General features: G+C 36.5%; 1 protein-coding gene across 8 annotated transcripts in view; it reads left to right on the top strand.

Moving 5' to 3' along the window:
• DOCK3 (dedicator of cytokinesis 3) overlaps window positions 1-19,293 on the top strand; it is a 200,059-nt gene that overhangs the window by 50,280 nt on the left and 130,486 nt on the right. For all 8 annotated transcript variants that reach the window (XM_087954950.1, XM_087954949.1, XM_087954948.1 and 5 more), the window contains exons 8-14: window positions 33-74; window positions 1,328-1,482; window positions 2,485-2,566; window positions 4,116-4,176; window positions 7,307-7,454; window positions 16,765-16,853; window positions 19,168-19,293. In XM_087954950.1, the coding sequence (XP_087811076.1) occupies window positions 33-74; window positions 1,328-1,482; window positions 2,485-2,566; window positions 4,116-4,176; window positions 7,307-7,454; window positions 16,765-16,853; window positions 19,168-19,293 (703 nt within the window). The remainder of the gene's footprint in view (window positions 1-32; window positions 75-1,327; window positions 1,483-2,484; window positions 2,567-4,115; window positions 4,177-7,306; window positions 7,455-16,764; window positions 16,854-19,167) is intronic.

Genomic DNA, 19,293 nt, shown 5'->3' with positions numbered 1-19,293 from the left:
GAAAAATAACATTTTTCCTGTCATCTTTACAGCATTTATCCAGTAGGCACAGTGTGCAACAAAGCATATCACAGGTAAGTTGAGTTATAAAATCATCATTTTCTAAATATCACATGAATAGTAATACATTTAATGGTATTAGAAGGTTTTGCTTGACAGTGCCAGTGTACAACTACTAATTTATTTTCTTTTGCAGCAACTTTCTTCTTGATCTTTGTTTAGAACTGCTTGCATTAGTTTGAAAATTGTATAGTGAGACAATTAGAGTGTGATACTGATACTGTACACATGTCTGTGTCCATGAAATGTTTGGGTTGTGTGTATTTTCCCTTGCTGTTACAGACAGCATAGAGTTACAGACTACATAGAATGTATTTAGCACAATACAGTCAAATTTCAAGATATGAAAAAGGTATGAAACATTAGTGGCAACCTCTAACTTCGAAAGAAAGACTGTTAGTAATTATTTTCATAAGCTTTCTTATTTTTTTAATCATATTCTACCTTCCCACTTGTGTACCAGTATTTAAATCTGATAACTGTCTACTTAAGTGGAGAGAATAACATCACTGTTATCATCAAGAATGGAGCCTATAAGTCTTTGATCAATGAGATGGAAAAAAAAATTGAAGAAAGGAAGAATAGTACCCATTGTCTCTGTCTGGTTGTCATACTTTCTAGATATCAGCTGGATAAGATATAAGCCAACATAACTGAATAAACTTGCATAATAATTTCATCATTATATATAGATTACTTGCTACTATATATATAGCTAAATATAAGAAATAAAGCTTTCCTGACTTTTCAGTTCTTCTCTAGCTGATCATTGCCCTTTATGTTTAAATAACTCATCTATTCTCATCAACGTGGGTACTACCTCATTTTCTTTTCAACTTATTCCACAGTTCAGAAATGGTTAAGATCGTTCTTGGCTGCAGTAACTAATATGGACCAAAGAAAATTGCTTTATTCAGCGGTTTGCTCACATTTACAGTTGTGAAATTTAATGTGGAGCAAATATTGAATACTGAACTTATGTAATTTACTTTGATAATAAATACTGTAATGTAGTTTTAGTAATAATTTATCCTCAATTTTTTTCATCAAACATCCAAATGTATTTTTGTGACATTGCTTGATCTCCAAATTTTTACAACTAAAAATCAGTGCACATGAAGCGTATTTATAGTGAGTATGTTATTAAATAGAAAACCTAAGGTTTCTAAAAGAAGGGAGAATAATTCATAATCCATAAATAATTGCATAACTATTGAATACTTGCATATATAATAAAGCACTTTTCATTTCATTTTTTTCAAATTAGGTGGATACGATGAGGCCACGCCATGGAGAAGCATGCCGTCTGCCAGTGCCACACCATTTTTTTCTCAGTTTAAAGAGTTTCACATACAATACCATTGGAGAGGATGCAGATGTGTTCTTTTTTTTATATGATGTTCGAGAAGGGAAGCAGATCAGGTAAATCAAGACAATTTTTACTTTTTTATAATATATATAGATTAGCAATAGGAATAGCCCTCAGACTTATATACTGTTTCAGTATATGCTGACTCTATAAACCCCTCTAAATGGTTTATAGAGTCAGCATATTGTCCCCAACAATTCGGGTCCTCATTTTACCGACCTCGGAAGAATGAAAGGCTGAGTCAACCTTGAGCCAATCAGGATTGAACTGCTGGCCCTCAGCACAATACTGCGTTCTTACCACTGTGCCACCACGACTCAATATTGACACTTTCATTTAAAATCCTCATTTATGTAATACTTATATTTTTTATTAATATATTATGAAATATAATTTTGAAATATTTCATTATAAAATTGATGTCATGGGTTATACTTCTACTGAAGTAGAAAAGTGCTCAACTAATTTGCTAGTACTAATTCTTTATTATAGTCACTGAATAGAATTGTACAAGTAAACAAAACGAACAGTTCTGTTTCAAGTATAATAAAAAACAGACCTAAAACTATAGCTAACCTGATCAGTAAAATTTTATAAACAGCAATGTTGACAGAGAACAACCATGTCATGTTCCATTTGGTATCTCACAGGACTTGGGTAGTTCATCATTAACAAGAGTCTGAGTCTTCTGTCCTGTATAAATTATTGCATCTCCTTTAAGAAATTCTCCCCCAAAATCTATTTCTTCCATCAATATTAAAATATTTACGATGATGAAAATAATCCATGTCCAGTATTTTTCAAATTATTCACAGAATTTTATTAGATGCAAAAAGGCATTAAGTAATGCAAGTTCAGAAGGTACATAAAAGTGTTATTCAGAAAGTCTTGCTAACTAATAGGATTTCAAAATACAATGATATATGGTCTCAATAAATTTTAATGTATTAAATAAATTAATTTGTTTTAAAAATTATTAAATAAAATTTAATAATTCTGACTAGAATAGGATTAAATGAAGTAATAATTATAGACAAATCTTTGTTGCCTTTCAGTGAAAGATTTCTGGTAAGGTTGAACAAGAATGGGGGGGCCAAGAATCCAGAGAAGATTGATAGGATGTGTACACTTTTTACAGTAAGTAGTGCTTTACGTTCTGTATTCTGAAGTGAGATTTTTCCTCTCCTTCATCTTTTCAGCCAAGATTAGATTCAGATATAAACAAAAGTTGGTTAACGCTGAATTTACCAATTAATTCATATGTTTTATTATCTGATGGCAGCACCCCCCCACAGACACATGACTGCATTGTAGGTACCTTGCAACTGCTCGCCTTGTGGCTGGCTGCAGTATGCTGTGGTCAGGTGATGCAATTTACAACTTTTTTTTAACCATTTTCTGTAACAATCAATGGAACAACTTGCCTCCAGAAGTTCTGAATGCTCCAACCCTGGAAGTTTTAAAGAAGAAATTGGACAACCATTTGTCTGAAATGGTATAGGGTTTCCTGCCTGAGGAAGGGGTTGGACTAGAAGACCTCTAATATCCCTTCCAATTCTGTTATTCTGTTAAAACTAACTGAAAAGATCAATTACTGGCAAAAAAAACCAACCCGTCACCCATAGGAATGCATTGACTCAACAACTGTCATGTTTGTTTCATAACTGCTGCAAAAAGTATTGTAAACTTGGGTGCCTTGACTTACAACCATCATTACTTACAACTGAGATTCAAGGCTTCCTTATGATCATAAGTTGAGGATGACTGGTTCCTGACGCAGTTGGTCATTTGCAAGTGATTAACTTTTCTAAATTTATAATACCATAAACTTTGTAGAACATTATTGTTTTAAATACTTAAATGAAATATGAGCCAGCATCCTTAAAAATGCCAGCTCTTGTTTTGTGGTCTAGGAACACTCACAAACTATCTCAAGTTCTCTTCTCTGGAGACTAATTAGAGTCTTCATTCTGTCCCAGTCATTGGCTCCACTTTAAGCAGCACAATCTTCAGTTTGCCTTTTCTTCCCTGGAAGTCCAGACTTCCTTTCTAAAATATTTGTGATTGTGAGTTTTATGATTTATACTTTCATTATAGTTTAATTGTTAGCTTTTATACTGTCTTTTAGCTATATGTCAAAATAATAGCATTGCTTTGCAATGTTGCTTTGTAAAGTGAGATGGGTAGGCATATAACTTTGATAAATAACAAATAAGTTCATAAATAAATAATAAATAAGTTCAAAGGATATAAAAATATATAGGTTGAAAGCAGATATGTATAGGAACTATACTTTTAGATGTTCTGGAAGAAACAGATGAATTTAAATAAAATATTAAAACTAATAATGTTCTTTGCTATTTTTAGAAAAAATGCATTTTACATTTAGAAAACTAAGACTGAACTGTTTAGATCTAATATATATGGTTAAGTATAGACTTCCATGTTATTTTGAAAAAGAAATTGAAAAACTTCAATTTCCAGAAATTGTTTAAGTTTAGAACAATGAGTTATCATTTGGAAATTTCTGCATTTTTGTTTTCATTTTTGTTTCCTTTTCCCTTCGTCTTTCATATCTTTTTGTGGGACTTTGTAAGAAACATAGAGGCTGCTTTTCTGAAATATAAATATAGCTTAGAAATGTTGCTAATTTATTTTTTCTTTTGCATCTTTCCTATTTTATAAGGACCTTGGCAGCAAAGATATGAAGAAAGATTTGTACATAGTTGCCCATGTAATCCGAATAGGTACTGTGTGCCTTATTAAAGCATTTGTATTTTTTGTTTAAACAACAGAAATAAAATACGATATGCTCCATTGTATAAGTTGTGATAGTTTCTCTATCTGCTGCAGACAATAACAGAAGATCACTTATGTTTTATTACTAATTGCTAAAGACTTCTGAATTATAAGCATACTTGCTAAATGTTTTAATGGAATGGGAGGATATTGTAGTATATCTATTCCAACATATTGTATGTGTTATTTTTATGCTTATAAATCAATCTATTAGAAAGGATAATAACATAGTTTCTGGCAGCAGCTATCTGAATTATATTTGGCTTATCCTGATTTCTTTCAGTCCCTGCTATTTAAGGTTGCTGTGCCTTGAAAAAGACTTGGAAAAGGTGTTTTGGAAAGTGTGGAGCTCAGGTTCAGGCCTTATTTAAAGCAGCTGACTCTTCAGTGTAATTACTAACCAACCCTACTGGTTTTCAGGTTGAGCTGAAAGCTTAAAAAAAACATCATATTCCCAAAAACATTTGCGAGCAAATATTTAACCTAAGACTGAGCAGTATCTAATGGAACAAATATCTCATACAAATATTGTATCATTAATTTCAGTATTTAAATATTTTGGTCCTGAATAAAAAAAAGTTCTATGGAAATTGTTAGGCCGTTAGTTTTTCTAACTGTATTTCTGTAAAATCTAGGGATCCACATGAATTTGATGGGGATCATAAGATCTCTCTCACACACACAAAAACCACTGGATTACATTGGTCTCCCTTCTCTCTGCAAGGAGTTTGAATAAGAGATGGGTGGCTGGCTTTCCCTAGAACTAGTTGAAGTTTTTTAAAATTTATATGCACATTCTATCTGACTTTCTGCCTGCCCACAGAGTCTGAAAAACAGTTTCTAATAAGCTGTCCTTATTTTCTAAAGGATAGCCAGAAAATTAAAAGGGACTATTGTGGTTGACAAAGAGAGCTTGAAATCAAACAGAAATTTTTAATTTGCTTAGCAGCACCAGATTAGTGGCTGTCTTTTCCCCTTATCCCTGTTAAAGATGTTGGCCTTCCTTTTTGGGGTGGGGGGGTGGGGGGCTTGGTTATTTGTCCCAAATACAGTGAAAAGAGAGAGGGTGATTTTAAAAGATTACAAGTGTTTTAAGGTCAGCTTGGGTGAAGCGTATGTATGTCTCAAATTCCTTTAGAGCGGGGATCTCCTCTTGAGTAAAACACATGAGAATTATCTTTGTGCATTGCATTTTAATTTTCAGCAGCTTGAATCCTGTGGCAGCTTTCTACTCAAAAATATGTTTTGTGTAAATCTAATTGAAAATAATTGGTAACTAGGAGAATGAATGCAAAAGCAGGCAGGCCAGCAGAAGGAAGATAACTGTTTATGTGGCTTCAGCCAGGCATTCATAATAGAAAAAATGATGTAATTGCATCATGTTAATTCATAAATGGTACAGTAATTAGTACACTCATTTTTATAAAATTCAAATAACTTTAATGTAGAATTTGCATAAATTAAAACGGGCAAGTTTTTTGTTACTGCTTATTTTCTATCACTAGAATTTTGCCTCATGATCAGGAGTGATGGGAATTTTTCTGCAACTTAAAGAACCCTTCATTAGACAAGGAGAACCCATAGGGATATGGAAATTGTAGAGAAATTGAATAAATTCTCTGCAACTTTGTTTATTGTAGAAGGTAAAAGACAGATCCTTGAGCCTGTATTGAGTTTCTCAGGGAGGAAATCAGAGCAAATTGAAGCTATTTGATAGAACAATCTGGAATTTTTTGAAAAAGTAAAATATAAAAAAAAAATTGGGTCTTGATGACTTGAGCTATCAGATGTAAAATTGTTGATTTCCCTGCAAGAATATTTAACTTATCCCTAAAATTGAGTTCAGCAGTAGAGAACTAGAAAGTAGCCAATGTGATACCAGTTTTAAAAAGGATTCCAGGGGAGATATTGAAAATTATAGATTTGCCAAGATCAATCCTAGGAAAGTTGTAGAAATACTATTCAAAGAAAAAATTACTGAGTAAACAATGAAAAAAGTAAATCAGCATGAATTCTGCAAAAATAAATTCTTCCATAGCAATCTTCTATAATTTTTTAAAGTGGACAAAAATGATTCTGTCAGCTGTATACTTTTATTATCAAAAAAAGCCTTTAGCGTCATCAATCATTTTTCAAATAAACTTAATAACCATGATATATGAAGATACACTCTTTATCAATTATTAATTGGCTAAAGTTGCAAGGTGTAGAAAAACATGGTCAATTTTCTTAGAAAATGAAAGTGTAGTTACTCTGAGTGCTTTTATGATTTATGAGCAAGTTGTCTTGGAATAAGCAGTAAGTTGACAGGGTAAGCAGTAGATGATATCAAACTATTTAGGGTAATGAAATCTAAAATTTATGATCCAGCTCTAGAAAGTTTTTTTTTGAAGTGTAACAAAATGGTAAATGAAATGACAAATACAGTTCAATTGAAGCAAGTTTAAAGTGGTGTGCATTGGGTCACTGATCATATTTACATATAGATTTATGTACTTTGGGCTATTTTATCCAAACTAATAAGGAAGGTGATCTTGGGGTTTTAGCAGATAGCTCAATAAAGTTACTATTCAATGTTCAGCAACTAAGAAAAAGGCAAATGTCATGTTCAGATTGTCAGGAAAGATATTAAAAATAGAACTGTCAAATTTTAATCTGCTTCCACTAATATATTTTATCTAGAACTTTTGGGACCTCTTAGCATAGAAAGAAAAGCACCTAAGGAAGATATGATCGAATCATGCATGTCCTGGAAAAAATGTTCGTGACACTATTCTCCTTCTCTTGAAACGCCAGGACCCAGATTAATCCAGTAAAATTGATTGGAAACTGACTGAGAAAAAAAATTAAAATATTTAACATAATTATCCTATGGAATTTAATACAAAAGATAAATTGATGGTCACTGATATTATTTAAAAATGGCTGGATAAAATTCATGGGATGGCTATCAGGCTTAAGAGTTGTGGTCAGCATGCCTCTCAAAAACTTACAGGGAACATGTTGGAAGAAGAAACAAAATACTGGACTATGAGGTCTTAGCCTGATTCAAAAGAGCTTTTCTTCTGTTTGCTTTAGGACGTATGTTGTTAAATGACTCGAGAAAGGGTCCATCTCACCTCTATTACCGTCGTCCATATGGCTGTGCTGTATTGAGTATCTTGGATATAATTCCATCAATTTCTGAACTGAAAGAAGAAAAGGATTTTGTTCTCAAAGTTTACACGTAAGTTTATTTAGTTGAAGCATTTAGTGACACATTTAAAGTTAGTGTGATGAGTAGTTGTATAAATTGATTCAATAAGTAAATGAACAGAAATGCCATAAGTCAAGTCTAATATTTTTCTGATATGTAAAATATAGGTTCTGTACAGGAGTGGGATTCAAATTTTGTAACAACCGGTTCTGTGGGGTGTGGCTTAATTTGTGGGTGTGGCTTGGCCATGTGGCTGGGTGGGCGTGGCCAGGTGACTGGCAAACCAAATACAAGTGGTCTTCGCTTAATGGCCGGTTGTTTAGCAAGTGTTCTAATTTACGACTGACTTCACCAGAGCTACTTGACTTGTTTTTGGAGCTTTGACAGCCATGCACACACGCACACACACCCTTCTAACCCTGCTATTCTTTGATTCTGTAAGGATCTCCTGCTGGAGGAGGGGGTTGGACTAGATGAACTCCGAGATCCTTGCAGGCCAGCCCTAGATTGCTGTGCTGCTTCAAAGAGTTTTCTGAAGCCAGGGTTTGTGTCCTTCCTTCCTCTCCTTTTGTTTTCTCTCTCCCTCCTTCCATGTATTTATCTAGCCATCCATATGTCTCATTCACTCTCTCCCTTTCTTTCTTTTCTTTCTTTCTTTCTTTCTTTCTTTCTTTCTTTCTTTCTTTCTTTCTTTCTTTCTTTCTTTCTTTCTTTCCTTCCTTTCCTTTCCTTTCCTTTCCTTTCCTTTCCTTTCCTTTCCTTTCCTTTCCTTTCCTTTCCTTTCCTTCCATCCCCTTTCTTTGTCTATCCCTTTTCTTCCTTTCGCTACTTTCTCTCTCCCTTTTTCTTTCTTTCCCTTCTTTCTTTTCTTGTCTCTTCCTTTTCTTTCTCTCTCTTCCCCCTCTCTTTCCTCCCTCTCCCCTCATTCTCTCTCTCCCCCTCTCTTTTCCCCCTCTCTTTCTTTCTCTCTTTCTCTCCCTCTTTCTTTCTTGCTCTTTCTTTCTTTCTTTCTTTCTTTCTTTCTTTCTTTCTTTCTTTCTTTCTTTCTTTCTTTCTTTCTTTCTTTCTTTCTTTCTTTCTTTCTTTCTCTTTTTCTTTCTTTCTTCCTCTTTCTTTCTTGCCCCCCCACGCACACACCTCGTCTGGGACGAACCAAATGATCCGGTGAGCTCAAGTCAGCACCGGGCGGTGGGAAAAAGAAAAAAGTACCTCCACGTGCGGTGGTGGCGGCAGCAGCAGCGCTTTGTGCACCATCCCCGGACCTCGAAAAACACCCCCCTACCATGGGTGGCAGTGGCAGTGATCCTGGCTCTGGGGACCTTGTGTAAGCGGCTGCAGCGACGGTTTGCACACTGCCCTTGCTGACATCGCAAAACACATCCGCAGGTGACAAGGCAGTAATCCTGCCTCTGGGGGCCTCATGTAAGCAGCTGCAGCGGCGCATTGCACACCCGCCCCCTGGACATTGCAAAATACCTCTGTGGGTGGCAGTGATCCTGGTTCTGGGGGCCTCGTGTAAGTGGCTGCAGCGGCGCTTTCCCAGCAATAGCAGGTAAGAGAAGCAGTCCAGAGCCAATACAAGCTTCTCCATTGTTTTTTCCAATGGAAGACCACGAGTGCCTCTCTCCTGGCAAAGCAAGAAGCCTGAAAGCCCCCCTCTCATCGAAAGAGAAGTAGCTCGGTTGAATCCTGCTTCTCTCTGCCAGTTTGGAGAACTGGTAAAATGGGCCCCTGGCTGGCCCTGCTCCTGTCCCCACTCCTCCATTCCCTGCCCAGTCAGTCCTTATTACACATGCACAACATCATGCGCATGCGCAACAATGGCTGATAGCCACAGCAGCGCATTGGAGAAGCAGAACAAGCAAAGCCAGAGGTCAATAATTTTCGCTGCAAAAGGCATCCAGACGCGGTGTGTATTTTTCAGTGCAGCTGGAGTCCAGCCGCACCAAAAAAAGCCATGGCGTCTGGAGGTGCTTTGCAGAAAAAAAATTACTGAACTCTGGCTTTGCTCTGCTTCTCCAAAGCGCCACCACCTCCACGTTCTAGGCACCGGCCATACATGCTTACCCCATTGACTGCTGCACCACTCTACTCGGACTTGCTTGGGTGAGTTCCTCTGGTGCAGCAGGCTCAATGAAGTGGCCCTGCAGGGCTGGCACCTAGAATGCGTCCGTAGCGGCACGTTGGAGAAGCAGAGCAAAGCTGGAGGTCGGTAATTTTTGCTGCAATAAACCTCCAGCCGCCGCATGTTTTTTCAGTGTGGTTGCATCAAGCTGCATTGAAGAAAACACGTGGCGGTTGCAGGCATTTGTGACAAGGGCAATGTGGGCTGGCGGGGATCCCAGCAACAACAATAGCTCAGCCCTGGCTTGCGTTCCCTGGCATCCAGCTGCCGAAGGAAGGTAAAGTCACAGCTGTGGGACGATGAAAGAGGCGGTTGTGGGGGAGGAAACGGGGAGATTAAGGGCCAGGGCCTCTGAAAGGGGAAACGGGATAATATAGGATTAGCCCAGGCCTTTGACAGATTAGAGCACACCTGCCTGGGCAGAAAATAGGTAGATAGGTTAAGGAAGGGATAGAGTGAGAAGGAAAGAGAGGGAACGAGAGGAAGAGAGAGAAAGAGAAAAGAAAGAGAGAGGGAAAGGAAAAGAGAAAGAGAGAAAAGAAAGAGAGAGGGGAAAAGAGAAAACAGAAAGAGAGAGAGGGAAAGAGAGAGAAAGAGGGAAAGAGAGAAGGAACAGTCAAGAAAGTCAAGAAAGAAAAAGGGAGAGAGGAAGAGAAAAGAAAAAAAGGGATAGACGAAAGGTGGGATGGAAGGAAGGGACAGAAAGAAAGAGAGGGAAAGAGAGAGAAAGGGAATGCGAGAGAGAAAGAAAGAAAAAAGGGAGGGAGAAAGTGAATGGGATATGGAGGGAGGGAGAGAAAGAGGGAAAGAGAGAACAGAGAAGGAATGAGAGAAAGAAAGAAAGGGAGGGAGGAGAAAGTGAATGGGATATGGAGGGAGGGAGAGAAAAAGGGAAAGAGAGAAGGAAGAGACAAGAAAAAAAGAAAAGGGAAAGAAAAAGGGAGAGAGAGGAAGAAAAAGGATAGACAAAGAAAGAGGGCGGGATGGAAGGAAGGGACAGAAAGAAAGAAGGAAGGAAGGAAAGAAAAAGAAAGAAAGAAAGAAAGAAAGAAAGAAAGAAAGAAAGAAAGAAAGAAAGAAAGAAAGAAAAAGAAAGGGAGTGAGGGAGGAGAAAATGAATGAGATATCTAGTCCAACAACCTGCTCCAGCAGGGTTAGAAGGGAGTGTGTGTGTGTGTGTGTGTGTGTGTGTGTGTGTGTGCACGCGTGCATGGCTGTCAAACTCCAAAAACAGGTCAAGTAGCTCTGGGGAGGTCAGTCATAAATTAAAACACTTACTAAGCAACTGGCCATTATGTGAGGACGACTTATATTTGGTTTGCCAGTCACCTGGCCACCTGGCCACGCCCACCCAGTCACACGGCCACCAAACCACGCCCATCCAGTCATGTGACCACCAAACCACGCCCATCCAGTCACATGACCACCAAGCCATGCCCACAAATTAGGCCATGCCCACAGGACCAGTTAAGAAATTTGAATCCCATCCCTGGGTGGGGGGCACTAAGGATGAGTTTGTAGCACCAAGGGGGCGGTGGACTGAAAAAGTTTGGGAATCACTGGTTTAGGATGTGTATTTAAAAATATTAATCAAACAATTAAAATATATATCTATGATAAGCCAACATGTGACTAACATATCTGATTGTAACACTTCAGATCTAAAGTTGGAAGTTGCTTTGAAGAGGTATATATTCTTCATCTATTAGTATCTCCTTAAAGAGGTTATAACTTTTACTGAAATTATTTGGTAGCCACATTACTACAAGAAAATTTATGTTTGATTTAGGGAGTTAGTGATAAGAGTGCAGCAATATGCTTTGGAGTGGGCATGGGCCTCTGATGCCTCCTTAACTAAAACCCATTTTTTTCTGGGATTGTACAATCCAAGATAAAATGTACAATTATGTATCAAGGCAACGGTTTACTTTTTTTTTCCTCAAAAGAGCAGCATGAAACAGCAAATAATTTCAGGCAAATTGAGAAATCTTTTATGATGGTAGATACAGAGATGGATTGCTTCTAAGTCATATACAAGCTCCAAGTACACTCCCAAGTCCCTCCAAATAATCTCATTGAATTTAAGTGACAGAGGGAGAATGTTTGAAGTGACATTTATCTATTGTTTAATTGTTTAATTAATGACTAAAATAGGCTCATTGTATCTCCACTACATTTAAATAGCTATATTTTTCTTGAATCCCATAAAGACATTTCCAGCCTGAGCTGTCAAAATTCAGCAGCCATATATACATATAATATATGTGCAATATGTCTGTGTATGTTGATATGTATATTGAGTAGGAATGCTACAACTTTATATCCTCAAGAGCACAAGTCATAAAATGTAAATAATAAAATGCAAATAATAGTAAAATGTTTAGATCTAAACATTACCATATTGTCGAGCCCCAGTTTGGAGCTCGCCATTTCATGGGGGAGGCAACATACCAGAGGCGGAAGGAAGAGGAGACGAGTAGCAATTGCTTCGCTGCTGTGACTCACAGCTGATGGAGTCAGAATGAGGGCAGAGGCTGAGAGCAGCAAGAATATACTTTGCGGTGACTCACAGCTGACAGAGCCTCAGCCAGAACAAGGGAAACAGGCGGTGGCGACAAGGAGAATATGAGTTATGCGGATTTACCTAGATGTTTCCAGTGGGAGGAATCACTGGCCACAGGAAAGTGGCTAGAATAACGTGTAGTCAATGGATGGGAGGTGGGAGGATGGACAGGGGCGGGCTACCAAGTGGTGGGCCCACCAGATGTAGGGTTAGTAATTGACAAGAGGCATAAAGGTAGCGCTGGAAGGCAGAGCTCCTAGCGCTAACTTTATCTGGGTGTACTCAACTCGCCGTGTTTTGCTGTTCTTTGTTGCTGTAAAGAAGCCGGAATAAAGCCTGCTGTTTCTTTGTGGAGGTATGCATGTACCGTCTTACTTTAACTGCGGCAGAGAACTAGGAAGCGGCTGAGACGTATTACTATTGGGTCTCCATCAATCCTTATAAGATGTGGGGGCAGGGAAGAATCCATTCTCAGTTGAAAACATAAAATAATAAAATAATTATATGTTATCCCTTATTCAATAGTTGACTAGTACTGATGTTACCCAGTTTGGGTAATGAATTGTCTTCAAAAATAAACCAAGTTCAGAGAGCACCAAGGATTCCTCATTTCAACTCTGAGCTACAAATATTCTCCATTATTGGATATAGTTTTCATAGTAACGAGAGACATGAGTCAAAATAAATAATGGGATTTCTAACCAATCTACTCCCAAAGTTACTTTTTCAAAAGTCAATTAGACTTTCTTTGTTTTTTTTCTTTGTCATCTAAGATGCTTCTCATCTAAGAAGCTTATTTAGTTCTGAATGAATGGTGGAGAATGGAAAGATTTATATTCCTTGCAGTCATCTGCTTGTTGAACACTCGTTCTGAGAATTGTTGAGGCCACTTGGAGGTTTATCTGTGCCCTCAGGGTCACCTGAATAATGCAAATGGGTGTGAAACCTTCTGTGTTGTAAACAGGTGGTATTATATCCCTCCCCCTGTGTTGAGAGAGAGCTATTCAATTTTAATGTGGATGGCCTATTTGACCCGTCTTTCAAACCAGTGATCCCCTCTCTTCCGAATGTGGACTTTGCTGTCTTCAAAAGAGTGCTTTGTGTTTCAAATGCAGATGGACTAGTCAATCTTTAAGGAGTTGTTTTGTTTCTCCAATGTACAAATCTACACATGCCTCACTATATTGTACTGCATCACATTGTTCAATTTGAGTCTGAGTGTTTTATCCTTGGGGTGGATAAGCTTCTGCAATAGTGTATTTTTTACAGTATACTTTCAGCCCAGTGATGTAGGATTCTGATTACTCCCATTTTGTGCTTTAGACTTATATACTGCTTTATAGTGCTTTACAGCCCTCTAAGCGGTTTACAGAGTGAGCATATTGCCCCCAATAATTTGGGTCCTCATTTTACCCACCTCAGGAGGATGGAAGGCTGAGTCAACCTTGAGCCTGGTAAGATTTGATCTGCCAATTGCAGGCAGCTGGCTGCAGCATTTCTTGAATTCACAAATACTGATCTCTGTGTGGGGGTTTTCTGTAAACTTCAGTGTTAAGGCTTCCTTAATGTTACTGCACAATCCAGGAAGGCCAGACTATTTTCTTTTAACATCTTCCTGAGTAAACTTAATGAATCTGTCCACAGAGTTGATGTGTTTGGTGAGGGCTTCCAGTTCCTGTGTTTTAATCTTGACCCAAGTATCATTGACATACCGATACCAGTGAGTCGATGGAATTCCTGTACAGGAGTTTAGGGCATTGGTTTCTAACCAATCTATTGCTTCTTAAGTCTTGAAAGCAACATTTAGAGAAAAACTAATTATTCTATAATTTATAGTTCTTGTGTAAACTCTTATACTAATAACCAGATATCAAATCAACATAGAAATATTTAGGGATGTTCTTTGTCTGTTGATTTAATATCTAGCTTATCCTATATGTAGGTATTATGTAACATATTTCTGAAATACCACAATTCATTATTGTCAAAGGATTTCTATATCAAAGTCTTCTGTCATGGAGGAAAAGTAATTAGCTATTTTTGAAGTTGAGAAACTGAATTTCATTTCCCCTCAAAAGTTTTATATTGACACTGCAGTAATAATAAAATGCCTTCCAAGAAGATCAGAGAAGCAAGATGAGCTAATTTTACTTTATTGTAAGGCTACATTAATAGATTCTTCCAAGTCTTCAAATACAATTCTCCCACCATCTCTTTTTACCACCTGATAAATTATGGTGGATCCTTTCTAAGTTTCTTTCTCTGCTCATTTTTCAGCTGTGGGCTGTTCCCCCTTTTGTCTGATCATTTCTTGGGCAGCATAATTCCTCCTTGTTTCCCTAGGTCATTCCACATCCCATTACAAATACTTACCTTACATATTTTAAAATAATTCGGTATGAAACTCCATTGTGCAGTCATAAAGCAAAGCTCATGCTATTATAATTATGTCCTGCAAATATATGGGGGAAGAATTTTGTGTACTCATATTGCGGCCCAATTTTGTCACTCCCCACTCTACCTTCATGAATGTCTAGTTTTAATTTTTTTTTCACTTTGCTCAGTATATTATTTTTGCACTGTATTGCTTGTACTCAAATCACGATCAGAATATCTGTCACCACTGGGAAATACTTGCTTCTGTGCTTTCATGTTCAACATGAGATATTGTAATTTTTATTAAAAGCAATCATATTTGTATAGGTCCACTTCCTTTATTGGGATGAATCAGAGTAGCACAAATGATTATGCAAGCTTTGAAGTTTTCATCAGGGAGCTGAATTCTCCATTTCAAAGTCATTTCCAATGAGGTTTTACTTTACATACATAATTAATACTGGATTTGTTGGCATTAGATTACACTTAGCATCTTCATGAGGGAAAAAGGCCTTTTAACATACATTCATTTTCTCCCATTCAGATTTTCTCAAAACCTTATCACTCCAGGTAGAAGACTTTTTGTTCTTTTGGAAAGTGCAGGCAGTTCTCTAGAGAGAGGAAATAATCAAGAAATTAAGGATTAGAGCTCCCCATCTTTAATAAAAGGAAAAACTACAAAAAACTGGAAAAAAAGTCCAAGAAACAAGCAGACTCAGAATAAAATAGAAAATATTTAACAAATTTAGTTAAAAATATTGCCAGGGATAATTTTTACTTACTTTGACAGCATATACTTACAAATATTTTGTCTCTGGAATTTACAAGCTTAGTATTTGTATTTTCCAAGTGAAATGGTTTCTATAATTCAGGAACTGTCCAATATCATCATGTATTCTGACCATAATCTTGTGTTTCTGTTTGTTGTTTTATGAGAGGTACTTTCAAGTCGCTATCTGTAATTTGAACAACTCTACATGTTTATTTTCATTGCCTTTAAATATTTATTTGGGATTGCTTAAACACCAAACATATTTTCATTGCTTTAAAAGCATGATTTTACTATAGTCCTTTTATAACAACTGCCCTATTTAGTAACCATTAAAAGTCACAACTGTGCTGAAAAAATAATTTTATGTCCAATTCTTGTACTTATGTCTGTTGCATCACCCCCATGGTTAAATGATCAAGATTTGGGTGTTTGCAACCAGTAAGTATCTGTGAATGTAACAACATTTTGTGAATGTGATTGCCATTTGTTTACTTCAAAATTGGCTTGAGTCAATGGAGAAACTGGCAGTAAAATTCCTGGTCATGTGATATCTCACCTCATTTATTGAACAGCTATAGTGAAAGTGAGGCTGTAAGTCTGTCCTGGTCACATGTTGTCTTGTATGATATTGTTTAGTGACGGAGTTGCCAGTGCCATTTGTGTTTCTTAAGTGTGGATTGCTTGTATTTGTCTTTTGTAAGATTAGTATATCTCTGAAAAAGAGGAGAGGAAAGAAAAGGCTGATTTTTCTAGTCACAGACCTCAGTCCCAGAAGATGGCACTATAGTTTTATTTTTTTCTCATTTTGTTTACTCTATAATTTGACAGAAAATATGAGTACCCTGTTTCCCTTACATACCATGGCTTCAGAGAATGCCATATGAAGCACTTCCTAAAAGGTAGATGATTGTAATAAGTGCTACCACACACAAGGCAGGAGATAGAGTTAGTGTAAAGAAGTTGTCATGTTCTGGGAAAGAAAAAATAGATTTTTAAACCATGGCAGAAGAGGCTGAGGTGGATATTTCAGCTTTATCTCTTAAGTGAGATGCGAGTCTGCCATTAGGTCTGGCAGAAGAGACATGTTTCAGATTTCATTTACAAAGGAATACCATCTGGTGGCACCGCAAAAGAGAGCCTTTTCTGTCTTAGCAACCGCCCTCTGGAATGCCATTCCCATAAAGATTTGATTGACAGGAAGGTTAAGAACTCCAATTTTTGATTCTATAGACTCAAACATGCTGCAATAAGATAACATATATAAACAACACACACACACACACACTTTATAATGATCCATGAATGTTAAGCTCTGATACCATCCTTTAAGTTCTCAAATAGGAAGAAAATGCATCATCTTAGTTATTCACAATCTGAATTATAAAAGATTCTGTTCTATAATGCTGCACATTTCAGTTGTAAATAGTTCATTTTCCTCTCTATGTAATTATGTGCATATTTAATTTCATTGGCAGTGGCAAATAACATTGACTCTACTTTTCAGGTGCAACAATGAGAATGAATGGCATCAGATCCATGAAAATATAATTCGCAAGTCGAGCACCAAATATACAGCACCCAGTTCAAATTATGGTAACATTTTATTTTAGCTCTTTTGAAGATACATATTTTCTTTGGTAATTAAAACATTATATTTGCCACATAGTTCATATTTTAGAGGCTATGGTCATGAACAGTCTTCAAGGAATTATTTTTCTTGTTATAAAAATGTGGGTGTAGAGGCTGGAGATTTTGCAAAACAAAGAAGCTTTTAAGAAAAATAATCCAGTAACACCTTCAGCATTGCTAATTGTTAGCAGACATGAAATATTCCTCTTACCTGAGATTTATATTCTGGCTTCAAGTTGATGTCGCATGATCAATGAGGAAGCAATGTACTGTACCTGCTTACCAGGTTGCTTCTTCCTTTTCCAAACATATTTGCATATTTTTCTGACAAGGAGGGCAATACAGAGAGTATACATGGACTGTATGGAAAAATACCATTGGAAATAGAATCACTGCTCAACACTATATACAGCCAAGGTATTGCAATGAAGTTTGGACTGGACAATTTGTTTCTTTCCATTCCAGTCATACTTGACATCTTTTATTTTATTGTAATTTTTTATTTGATTGTAGTGAGCCACCCAGTCATTGAGAGTCAGCCAGCATAAAATTTAATGTTTTTTATGGTTGCTGCACAGTCAGCCATATGTTTAGATTGGGCTTGGCATTTTTATTCACTTATCAAGTACTTCCCAAGGACCTGGACTAAGTCTGTCTCTACTAAATCCCTCACTGAAATCTGAAAAACTTTCAGATAATCTGCTTCTTCCAGGGTTCCCAACAGCAGCAGAATGACTAATTTGTCAATAACTTTTCTCCAACATGTTGGGTTGGTTGGTAGTTATTGAAAACAACTGGGCCTGTCATTTTCATCTGCATAAAATTTGATGTATTCTGTTTTGACACCTGATAAATCAATGTTGCTTTATGTGCTTTGGTTACTTCATATCTAGATTATTAAAACATCTCACTGACATGTCTCCCTCTCCTCCATTGGTCCAGGTTTAAATTACTGAAGCTCAGGTTGTTTTAAATGTTTTAATACACTTCAAAGCCCTGCACTGGTTACCAATTAGAGCCAGGTGCCACGATTTTTTTTTTTGGGGGGGGGGGGGCTTTTGGGCGCTGTGACACTGTATAACTTCCTTCATCTATATTGTTATGTACACTTAAAATCTACTCAATCAGCCTCCTTAGCACTTTTGCTGTTCCTGTTATTCTAAGAGCAACTTTGGAATTGATTTAGTCCCAGAGTTTTATAGTTCATACCCTCACACGCTTTGGATGACATAAAAAATTTTAGGCTTTAAATCTAGGCCTAAACTTTTTAGTTATGAGGAATAGAGGATTTTGTGATTCTGACCAGACGGTTGTAACATGTGGACTGCCTCAGGATAGGCCTGTTTGACTTTTAGATTGAATATGGCTTAATTTTATTCAATTTAATTAGTCATATATTTAGTTTTTATAGGTCAGGTTTATTATTTTCATTTTAAAATAACTTTCCTTTTGCTATGCCATTATTTCTTTTATAATTAGAACTGCTTAGGTTTTTATCTACTTTACACTATTGTATATTCTAATTTAATTGACACTTCTTTATTTATAATCTTTGTATAGTTTTATCAGTTATAAATACATATCATTAATATGTATTAATGTTAATATATATTAATGTGTCATTAATATATATTAATATATATCATTATATACTTATTATTACCACCAATATAATACTGTTCTTTTGAGAGCTGTATTGGTTACCACTTGGCTTCTGAGTACAATTCAGGGTGCTAGCTTTTACTTAAACCTTTCTTGGTTTACAACCTGGATATTTGTACACCATTTTGTCCAACTAACATTTTCCCACTTGTGGGAAGTGACCAATACTGGGCAAAAGTCATTTGGTTTTAATCCTATTTATTTTATATACTTTTTACACATACTATATTTCTATGATCTATTTTCTTGCTCAATATTGAATGTTATGTCTATAATTTGAAGGTGCTTCTGATAAGAATGAAGAAAGGTCTTTCCACTTGATAAAATGGTGTAGGATAATCTCTTTGTGTCCTGTCAATTGGCATTACCATTTACAGGAGTTGCCCCTCTCCTCTGAACAAATATACATCTAGAATGGTTTTGTGCTGCTGTTTCCACTGTGTTGAAGAAGACAGTCTCCTATATTATTTTTTGCTGCTCAGACATTAAAAATATAATAATTCCTATTCTGTTGTAGTATTATGTTGTCTTTAACATCATTATACTCCATTGTATTTTTTATTTGTTTCATAGTAAATTGAATTGCAAGAATCTAATTTTGCTCCATTTTTTTTAGGACTTATAATTTCTCTTCAACTTGTCCGTGGAGAAATGGAACAAATTCGAAGAGAATATCCTATTATCTTTAACAGAGGGGTGTCTATTACAAGAAAAATAGGATTCCCAGATGTGATCATGCCTG

This window comes from Notechis scutatus, chromosome 2, assembly GCF_049901735.1.
Source record: "Notechis scutatus isolate UNSWTSFEM ecotype Mainland chromosome 2, rNotScu1.2, whole genome shotgun sequence".
In the NCBI taxonomy this organism is placed as follows: domain Eukaryota; kingdom Metazoa; phylum Chordata; class Lepidosauria; order Squamata; family Elapidae; genus Notechis; species Notechis scutatus.
Note: the sequence above shows the minus strand (reverse complement) of the source record. Positions and strands in the feature narration are given on the sequence as shown.